Below are 10,585 nucleotides of genomic sequence, written 5' to 3'. Positions count from 1 at the left end.
TGGCCAGGTGGCATCATTGATGGACTCAAGTGTGGCAGCGGTAGTGAGGTTGGCCCAGGATCGGACATTGTTTCATTCTGCTGTGCATGGGGTCGCTAGGAGTTGGTTCCGACTCGATGGCACCTCACAACAACAACAACAAAGAGCAAAGATGTCAGCTTGAGGACTAAGGTGCGCCTGACCTAAGCCATGCTATTATCAATAACCTCATATGCATGCAAAAGCTGGACAGTGAATAAGGAAGACCGGAGAACAATTGATGCTTTTGAGTTATGGTGTTGGAGGAGAGTATTGAAAGTGCTATGGGCTGCCAAAAGAACTAATAGATCCATTTTGGAAGAAGTGCAGCCAGAGTGCTCCTTAGAGGCCAAGATGACCAAATTTCTTCTCTCATACTTTGGCTATACTTTCAGGAGGAACCAGTCGCTGGAGAAGAGTATCATGTTTGGTAAGGTAGAGGGTCAGAGAAAAAGAGGAAGACCCCAACAAGATGGATTGGTCAAGTGGCAGCATCGATGGATTCAAGCAGGACAACAGTAATGAGGTTGGCCCAGGATTGGGCAGTGTTTCGTTCTGCTGTGCATAGGGTTGCTATGAGTTGGTGTCAACTCGATGGCACCTAACAACAACAAGGAGTCAACTCAACGGCACTTAACAACAACATAGAACTACTTTCTGAGATTTTCTTCACTGTTGATTCTTCTTTTGATAATTTTGATACATTTGAACATGTTTTGTTGTTAAGTGCTGCAAGTTGGTTCCAACTCCTAGAGACCCTTTGTAGGTTTTCCAAGGAGTGGTACCACCAACCTTGCTTTTAGCAGTCCAGTGCTTATTCTACAGCACCATACCAGGACTCAATTTGAAGACACATGTATATAAATTTGTAACCTTACTCAGAGTGGTGCTGGTGGTGTGCCGTGGAGTCAGTTTGGACTCATAGAGACCGTGCATAGGGTTTCTGAGGCTGTAAATCCTTACAGGAGCAGAAAGTGGAACCATTGGTAGTTTCAAACTGCTGACCATGAGGTTAGTAGCCCGGCTCGTAACCACTATGCTTCCAGAGCTCTGACTAGCAGAGTATCCATTCTTAATTCACCTAACCAAGACACACCAAGTGAAGTTATAGCAGTTAAAAGATAAACAGCAAAAACCTAAAGATTTCCTCTTTGATGTAGAACATTTTTAACCTTTGAGAATTCCAAGTACTTAAGGTATAATGTGAAACTGTGCTCTGGACTGGTAAAAAGAACTTGAATTAGTATTTATTAAGTTTATATCAGGTAAATATATTGTATAAAATCAAAAGTGGGTTTTAAGCAATGATAACATAAAGAAGAACCCCTCGTGTGGCCCTGTAGGATAAGCACTGGACTGCTAACCACAAGGTCAGCCGTTCAAATTCACCAGCTGCTCTTTGGAAACCCTATGCAGGGTCGCTTTGAGTCGGAACTGACTCCACATCACTTAACAACAACAACAATGTAAATAAAAGGTTTTCGTTTAGCAGCTGCCTCCACTGCCGTGCACTTGACTAAAAAAATCCTTTTAGTGGATGAAATACATTACTATTTACACAAAGCAGAAAGCACTAGAAAGGAAATACAATTAATTTGTGCTTAAGATGCAAATAATTTAAACATTACCACTGGCCAAAATGCTTTAAAGACGTAAAGTCTTGTCACAAATTCAATGTAATTGGAAAAAAGTTAAAAAAAAAAAAAAAGGCAAAACTTTTCCTTTGTCCCTCAAACTCCAGAAACTCGGACACTGTTGTCGATAAATCGGTGAATGGTTCTGAAGGGCCTGGGAAGCCAGTGAGAGGCAGGCATAATATAATCAGGGCCTGGGAAATCAGTGAGAGGCAGGTATAATCTCTTTTGTAGTCTACAGTCCGGAGACCAGTACCCAGAATGATAAGGTTCATGGTATTCTCACCCTGGCCAAACTTCCGATTAACTCAGATGAGCCCAAGGATCACTGACTAGGCCAGCTACCCCAGCAGAATAACGGCCTCTGCTGCAACATCAGCGATTAAATTTTACAGACTTTCATTAGGCTGGCTTAATGCACCTGTAATAAAATTCCTAGAGCTGAGGGTCACTAGATTTTAGGAGAAAGGAAGGGAAAGGGGGAAAGGAAAGAAAATAGGGAGGGTATTTGAAAGGGGGGGAGGGAGAAAGGGGCGGGACACTGCAGGGAAGTCCTGAGGTTTACGGGCGAGATGGCGGCGTTCCCATGGAAACATATCCCTCCGCCGCGATAGCATTTAGTTTTCCCAGTTCCCTCCGCGGCGCTTCTCCGCTGTTTCCGCTCAACTCCTTTGTGCCGCGCAGAACGTGAAGATGACGCATGCGCAACACCCAGCCGCCGCATATATAAGTGCGAACTCAGCTTCTTCCTCATAGCTCTGCTGGGACCGTTGATGAGCGAGGTTGTCTCTGAGTATCTGTAGCAGTCGCGACCTGGGCACTGCGAGCTACAGGAGCTGAGCACGCGGGCCAGTCGTCATGTCGCGTTACGGGCGGTACGGAGGAGGTAAGTTACTGGAGCCGAGCGAGGGACAGTGGTGTGGGTGTAGTGAGTATTGCGAGGCCGTAGTGTTAGCGCGACGGTTGGGAGACGGTTATTCCGCGTGCGTAATGGCGGCTTTGGCTCAAGCCAAACGAAGCCGGAGGCAGCGGGGGCGGGGTATTGAAGGAAGACGGAGGTTGGCGGGTGTCTGTCCTGGCTCCTTATTAAATCCTGGACATTTTCGCTGCCTGGTGCATCCCGAGACCGGGCCCTACATTACAATTTTCGAGTTGCCCTTCTTGGGGCCGCCCTCTCCCTCCTCCCGCCCTCGGCGGTGGCTGCCATTTTGCGCACATTGACGACCATGGTGGCGCATTTTCTTAGATTTTTCCCGCCACTTTAGCGGACACATCTGGTCGCAGTCGTGCAAACAAGGTTGAATTCGAGACTAAATAAAATCGTGACTGCCGCGTGCGTCGTCTCGTCTAGCTATCCAACTTGCGGCGTCGAAATAGAGAAATGATGATGACATCTGACGCCTGGATGTTTTTTTTCCTGTTTTGTAGTAATTTCGAGGGCAGCTCGGGGCTTTGGGGCGGGGAGCTGGAGCTTGGGGCGAGCCTGCGTCTAGGGTGGTTGTCGCGAAGGACCCACATCGGTGCAGCCCCACCGGCCCAACCCTACCCGGGGCCCGCGGGCTTCCAGGCTGCCGGGGGCGGGGCCGGGGCGAGGCCCGTTGCCGCTGCACGCCCGGGAATACCCAACCACGCGTCTTAGCTTTTGTTTTGGAGTTTTCTTCTTAGTTAGAATTTTAAGGAGGAGCTCTGGTGGCCCAACGATTAATTTCTTGGCTGCTGATAGAAAGGTTGATGGGTTGAACTTACGCAGCGACTCCGCGGGAAAAAGACCTGGCGGTCTGTTTCCATGAAGGTTAGCGCCCAGAAAACCTTTTGGGGCAGTACTGCTGTTACGTGGGGTCACTATGAATCGGAATAGCCATTTTTTGTTGTAAGCCTAGCTTTTCAGCAATTTGCAGACTTAGCTGGTTTAAGACTAAATTCAGTCACTCAAACAGCATTAAACATGCTTTGTCCAGGCGTAAGATAGCATCTTTTTATGACAACGCGTTCAAATTTAGGCAGGATTTTGCATAACGTGCATTTTTCTTTATTTTTAAACAGAGACCAAGGTATATGTTGGTAATCTGGGAACTGGTGCTGGTAAAGGAGAGTTAGAAAGGGCTTTTAGTTACTATGGCCCTTTAAGAACTGTCTGGATTGCAAGAAATCCTCCAGGATTTGCCTTTGTGGAATTTGAAGATCCCAGAGATGCAGAAGATGCTGTGCGAGGATTGGATGGGAAGTAAGTAAAATGTGTTTGTAAAGTGTTCATTCAGGTGTCCTGTGAGTTAGGTAATGAATTAGATGCTAAGTTTGAATTTTGTTTGGAGGATACTGGAAGAGCTTAGTAAAGAGAAGAGAGTCTTAACAAATTCACATGTGTATAATAATAATAGAATTTTGTTACTTTTACAGAGTGATCTGTGGTTCTAGAGTCAGAGTTGAACTATCCACAGGCATGCCTCGAAGATCACGTTTTGATAGACCACCTGCCCGACGTCCCTTTGATCCCAATGATAGATGTTATGAGTGTGGAGAAAAGGGACATTATGCTTATGATTGTCATCGCTATAGTCGTCGAAGAAGAAGCAGGTATTTATTTTAATAAAGGAATGGTTGGTATACTAGTTTAATCAAGTGATTTTTTTAGCAAGGGAGAAACTATTATTTTTCTATAAAATTGAATGTTAATTGTACAGGTGTATTTTACAATTTTTTGTTTAATTAAACAAATGTTAATATGTTAATAATCAACCTGGTCAAAACCTTTCAGGTTTCTTCGTTTGAGTCAGTCGCCTTGATTCAGAATGTCACGAGCCTTATGATATCATGCTGAGGCGCCTTGCAAATCCGACAATTAAGATCCTTCTAGACCTTGAGGTGATCAGCATAAGAGGCCAGATCCCCTCGAGTCATCTACACCTAGCTTCACCTTATTCTTTAAAGGGCAGAAAATTTGAGACGGTGATCGCCGTAACAGTAAATTTGGCTTACAATTGGGGCCCCCTCCGGTTTAGAAAGAGGAACACCAGATTGACCACATTCCCAACTAGAAAAATCTTCTTGCGTCAATCAAGCCTCACCTGGCTCATTTGGCTGTCAGTTTGATCGTCGTTAGATTGAAGAAAACATCTAGATGCAGCGATCGGCTATAGATACTTCTAGATCGTCTAGATCTACTAGACCATGGGCCAAAGAGGGTCGACCTGCAAACTTGCAAGGTTTATTTTAAATACACATTACAGTGATTTGTATTATGTAATTCTAAGATGTAATTCAACTTTTTAACAAATCTTTTTTTAGGTAGTTTAAAAAAAAAAAAAACTAATAGGCCCAGAGTTTTTTGTTTTGTTTTTTTTCCAAATGAGACACTAAATTTAAATAGTTTTGAGATTTGATTTCAGCAAAGGCATACAAACTCTTCGAATGACTTGCCTTCTGACATCATTTTTTTTTTCCAACTTGAAAAATAGGTCAAGGTCTAGATCACATTCGAGATCCAGGGGAAGGCGGTACTCTCGCTCACGAAGCAGGAGCAGAGGACACAGGTAAGAGATAATTGTTGAATACAGGTCTTAAAAGTGTTGATTTTATTTAGAAATGATACTAAGCTGTTTCATTTCTTTTTTTAGGTCGAGGTCTGCATCTCCTCGACGATCTAGATCTGTATCTCTTCGGAGATCAAGATCAGCTTCACTTAGAAGGTCTAGATCTGGTTCTATAAAAGGATCGAGGTATTTCCAGTATGTAGCAGTTTTTTTCCCCCCTCATTTTCTGGGTTATCAAGTCTTAAGACAACTGAGAGTGTTTACATTATGTTACACCACTTTTCTCAAGTGAAAACTGAAAATCCTAATATTTTTTTAAAATGCTGACTATAGTCTACTCTAGTATGGATAAACACTCTATTGCTAACTGCAGTGTTGGCAGTTCAAACCCACTGGGGAACTGCTGAGTTGGAGCCAACTGGTGATGATGATGTGCTGTGGAGTCAGTTCTGACTCTAGCAACCCTGTATAGGGTTTCTGGGGCTGTAGATCTTTATGGGAGCAGAAAACCTTATCTTTATCTTGTGGAACAGCTGATAGTTTCTAACTGCTGACCTAGAGGTTAGCAGCCAGACTCCTTTGGAACCAACTAGACAACACTTAATTTCCCTTTCGTAATACATATTTGGCCCAAGATTGCTCTTTTTAAAGAACTTGAAATTAAATGGTGACTCCCTTTATATCTTTTTTGAAAATGTGAGAATTTGTTCTGTATGTGGCTAATTATAGGACAAGAGTTGCATTTTCTGAACCCAGCCTAAATAGGTGCTCAGTAAATGTTTTGAGGGAATTATTTCGGTGGACTAATATTTGCTTTTTTTGATTCAGATCTCGGTCAAGGTCAAGATCCAGATCCAGGTCTCTTTCACGACCAAGAAGCAGGTAGGGCAAAACTGCTTAACATTTTTATAGTTAGTTATATGGCACCAATATCCAAAGAGTTCAAAGTGTTTTGAATTGTTGATATTTCAAGTAACTTTTAAGCCTAGGTGTTATGTGGAAACACATATTAACTGAGTATCTTATTAATATACCAAACTTTAGAATTTCATTTATACATGGTGTACCTGATGGACTTTGTTGTTAGTGGAATCTGAAGTTACGAGAGTGCAGCTTAATGTTGTGGATTTATAGTAATAGGCCCTTGTTAGAACTACTTAACAGGTAGTCCCCAGCTTAAAATGGGGCTCTGTTCCAATGACCTTGATAGAATTTTTTTTGTTTTCATTTTAATAACTTTTATGATAGGTAGCTTTAGATCTGTGAACATCTGCAAGCCTACCTGGATTTTGCATGATAAAACATCCTGAGATAAGAATTGAAAGGCTAATCTGGATTAAATATAGCAGTTTTTTTGTTTATTTTTTTTAGTAAGAACCAGGTAGGCTTTTTCCTTTTCCTCCAATTTAAGCTCAGAACAACTTGGGGTTTCATTTCATGGCATTCTGACTAAGAAAGGGATTGGCTAATGCCTTGGCTAAATAGAATTTCTCATGTTTTGACAGCCGATCAAAGTCCAGATCACCATCTCCAAAAAGAAGGTAAGTTAAATGATGTTCTGTTGCCAGATTTTACTGTCAGATATGGCCTCTGCAGAATTTGCAGTCTTTGAGCTCTTTGGAGAATTGGTGCTATATAGATAAATATGAAATAATAGATAATAAGTTTCTGACATGACTTTTTTTCTGCTTATAATAATTAGTGTGTGTTTTTGATGAAAGTTTAATCTTCGAATTTACAAGTGGTTATTAAAATGAATTTAATATGCTAAAATGTAAAATCTTTATGCTGCAAGCTCATGACTAAATTGTAATTATTTAATGACAAAGGTTTTCTTTTACATAGTTACTCAAACTGCAGTTTTGTCAAAGACACTTACTAACCTTCAGTAGGGAGCAAACAGAGTAATTAACAGTGGACACTAATTGGTTCCAAACTCTTGTTTTTTTTCCATTGTAGTCGTTCCCCATCAGGAAGTCCACGCAGAAGTGCAAGTCCTGAAAGAATGGACTGAAGTTCTCAAGTTCAGCTTTTAGGGGAGAAGTTATTTTGTTTACATTATTATAAGGGATTTGTGATGTCTGTAAAGTGTACCCTAGGATGGGTATTTCAACCATCTAATCAAAATGGATCTGGATTATTATTACTCTGTAAATTCACAGCAGTAAGATAATATACATTTTTTGTTGAATGTATTAACATCCTATGATCTGGAAATGTTGGTTTTTATTTGGCACATTTAAATAAAAATGTTTCTAACTAGAATTTTGATTTGTGTTTAGTATTACTTTTTCAATTTGGTAAACCTTTAGGAATCAAATGCGATACAGTGAACTATTCATACAAAATATAATGGTGTTTGTTAAGTCTTCAATAACTGTTCTATTTGTTGATCTAGGCCTAATAGGATTTTGAAAGTTCCATATTGCCCTTAAAGATTTGGTTACAATAAGATGATCTGATCTTGAGGTCCCAATATGTATTATAAGTCACTGAATGAAGAGCTAATGTTTTTGGAATTGGTATTAGATATTAATGAGCGTGATAGGAACGAGGCAGAGCTTATGTGTGTGGTATAAGTCATTGGGACTTGATGCTGAAGAAACTGAACTTTCTGAAACGATAGTGCATAGTAACTAAAAATTTCAGGCTACTAGGTGAAAATTACAACTCCCCGTGTTGGAAAGTGTAATGTTTTTCTTAGCTTTCAATTTTATTCAACCCTTCCCATCTCCCCCCATGCATGTTTGAGGCGTGTGAATTTGGGAGGGAACATCTTCATGTAAACCAGCTTAGCAAAATTTTTCAACCCAGATAATCTTGTTCCTTCTAAAGGATTACATTTTCCTAAGTAGAGAAATGTTAATTTTCCAGCTGCTTTTCAGTTCCCATCAACCAACATAATTTCTATTTTGCCAGGCTGGTGCAGTGATTTAAAGATGTCAATCATAAATGTGAATGTTGAGACTAAGGCAGTTTTTGTTTTTGATAGTATCTTAAGAGTTACAGCCAGTAGATTCTTTATTCAGAGTTTTAAAATAATCTTAAAATAGTAACAGGAAAGTTTTCTGGTCAATCTTTTAAACATTCTCTAACCTTGGTGCAAATAGTAAATTTTTTTTTTTTTTTTTTTCAATAACTTCTCAACTGGGTATCCATGCTTGTGGCACAATTATCTGCCCTTGTCTATTTTCTTAAACTTTATAACAAATTATTGAGTAGGTTTGCAATTTGAGAATGCTGTCTGATTTTAAATTTGTTTGGTAATATGAGGGATATCAACTATAATAGAAATTATTTGGATGTTTAATTTTGAGAATTAACTGACTGAACTATATGTGGTTAGTGTAAAACAATGTATAATTGGCAGGCTTATTTGTTGCACTTGGTTAGCTTTAATTGTTCTGTACATAAAACATAAGTTTACTCAACAATAAATCCTTAGAGATTGAAAAAGTTCTGATACTCAGTTTCTGGAGGTGGGAATTTTTGAGTCAAGGATAGACACTTCCTGTAGTTTGGGGATGGACAATTCAGCAGCAGCTTAGAAGTTACTTTAGTAATGAAAAGTATGGCCCACTGTAGAAATGTTTTAAGAATCGGGCACAGAAAAGTATTTAATGGGAAAAATTAATACTGGTTGTCTAGACCTTAATGCTTTTAACATTGAAAGCTGTTTTGAGTATACACCTCATGCTGTTGTTGTTGTTAAGTGCCGTTGAGTCGGTTCCGACTCGATGGCACCTGACAACAACAACAACAACGCTCCTTATAATACATGATAAACCCTCCACCATTAGACACACCTAAACCCAGGTGAATGAGACTAACCTATTTAAGATCAAGTTGTTTGGTTAGCAGTTTTTCCTATTAGCTGCCTAAGGCTATGTCCTGTCTTCTTCCATAGAGTACCTGGATTGTGTTTCTTAAGAGCCAAGGCTGGATGAATGGAAAAACCCCCAATTTAAACGTTCTATGTTGTTGAGTGCCTTTGAGTTGATTCTGACTCATAGTGGCCCTGTTATACGGTTTCCAAGGAGTGGCCTGTTGGATTTTAACTGCCAACCTTGCAGTTAGTAATCCAGTGCTTATCCACAGCACCACAACAGGACTCTTTACACAGGACAAAGACAACACTCATCCTAGGATGCGGGGAAACACGATGAGACTGAAATAGAGTGCAATAAATTTGCAGTAAGGACAATTATAGATGAAGGAAATCATCACAAAAATCCTTTATTAGTAGCAGGTCAATTCATCACTGTCAGAGGTGGGACTTGAGAATCAGGGAAAGGATGATGATTGTGTTATGTACACATTTACAGAATTAAAAGGCTTACAGGATTGGCTGGGGCTTCAGCCACTTGGCTATCTGGTAGTCCAGGTATGACCATGACCATCGTCCTGTGACACTGAGCCATAACCACTAGGACCTTAACTGTAAGTAACATTCAGCTATTGTCAGTAAGTCATTAAGGACATGCCCAAGCAAGTTCCCAGGTTCTTTGTATAAGCCTCAGGACAAAACTGCCTCTCCCTCACTCAGCTCATTTAATCTTTCAAATACACCACCTGAGGTCAAAGCTGCTAAAGTGCTAGTGAATGGTTAGATCTCAAGACTCAAAATGGAGTTAGGGTTTCCATTATAAACCACAGGCTTTCACAAATCAAGTGCAGTAGAACTTAAGTTCTAATACAATTGTAATAGATCTTCAAGAAATTTGAATTATAGAAATTATAGTTATTGAGTACTGCTATCGCAGAAATGCCCCAAGCAGGTGGTTTTAACAAACCAATTTAGTCTCTCACACTTTGGAAGCCTAGATAGAGTCTGAATTCAGAGTGCTGAGTCTGGGGAAGACTTCCTCTCTTGGTCGACTCTGTTTCGTTTCAATATCTTTAGGCCCAATGTTCCTTGGAGATCTCTATGGGTCTTGGCATCTGTCTTTCCCTGGATCTAGTTGTTTCACAGTACAAGAACGCCATGTCCAAAGGACACACTGCACTCCAGACTCTTTCTTGGTGAGTCAGGTAGGTAGGTCCCTTTTTTCTGCTTGCTTCTCCGTTTATATCTCAAAAGAGATTGACTCTCAAGATACAACCAAATCCTGTAGATTGCATGTGGCCTCTCGCTATGGGTCAAAACTGACTCAACGGCACTTAACAACAACAACAACAAGGATAACTACATCAGATCAGGGCTGGTCACATCATGGGAAATCACTGCCTCTTAACTGCCAACCACTGAGAATCCAGCGCTAGTCAAGTTGACACACCTTCACTGACAAGGTTTGGGGCCAGATTAAGAAATCTTCATGACAAGCAGTGTCAAGAGTACCATCACCAAGTTTCTTGGCTTCTTTAAGCAGAGGTAATAGTTCCTTTGCTTGATAAAATGGGTAT

The 10,585-nt window shown here is 40.6% G+C and overlaps 1 protein-coding gene across 2 annotated transcripts; it reads left to right on the top strand.

Annotated features, from left to right (window-relative positions):
* The first annotated feature begins 2,384 nt into the window (after window positions 1-2,384).
* On the top strand, window positions 2,385-7,568 carry SRSF7 (serine/arginine-rich splicing factor 7). Of its 2 annotated transcripts, XM_006839375.1 has the most exons (8): window positions 2,385-2,538; window positions 3,696-3,876; window positions 4,050-4,226; window positions 5,108-5,182; window positions 5,267-5,377; window positions 6,011-6,064; window positions 6,688-6,723; window positions 7,142-7,447. In XM_006839375.1, the coding sequence occupies exons 1-8, from the start codon at window positions 2,511-2,513 to the stop codon at window positions 7,194-7,196; spliced, it is 717 nt and encodes a 238-aa protein (XP_006839438.1). In that variant the 5' UTR covers window positions 2,385-2,510; the 3' UTR covers window positions 7,197-7,447. The 2 variants fall into 2 exon arrangements, with proteins under 2 accessions (XP_006839438.1, XP_006839439.1); XM_006839376.1 differs by lacking the exon at window positions 6,688-6,723 and having other exon boundaries at window positions 2,406-2,538; window positions 7,142-7,568.
* The last annotated feature ends 3,017 nt before the right edge of the window (window positions 7,569-10,585 follow it).

Source organism: Chrysochloris asiatica, unplaced genomic scaffold (assembly GCF_000296735.1).
Source record: "Chrysochloris asiatica unplaced genomic scaffold, ChrAsi1.0 scaffold00024, whole genome shotgun sequence".
Classification (NCBI taxonomy): Eukaryota; Metazoa; Chordata; class Mammalia; order Afrosoricida; family Chrysochloridae; genus Chrysochloris; species Chrysochloris asiatica.
The sequence above is the reverse complement of the archived record's forward strand: the minus strand, read 5'-3'. Positions and strand labels throughout refer to the sequence as shown.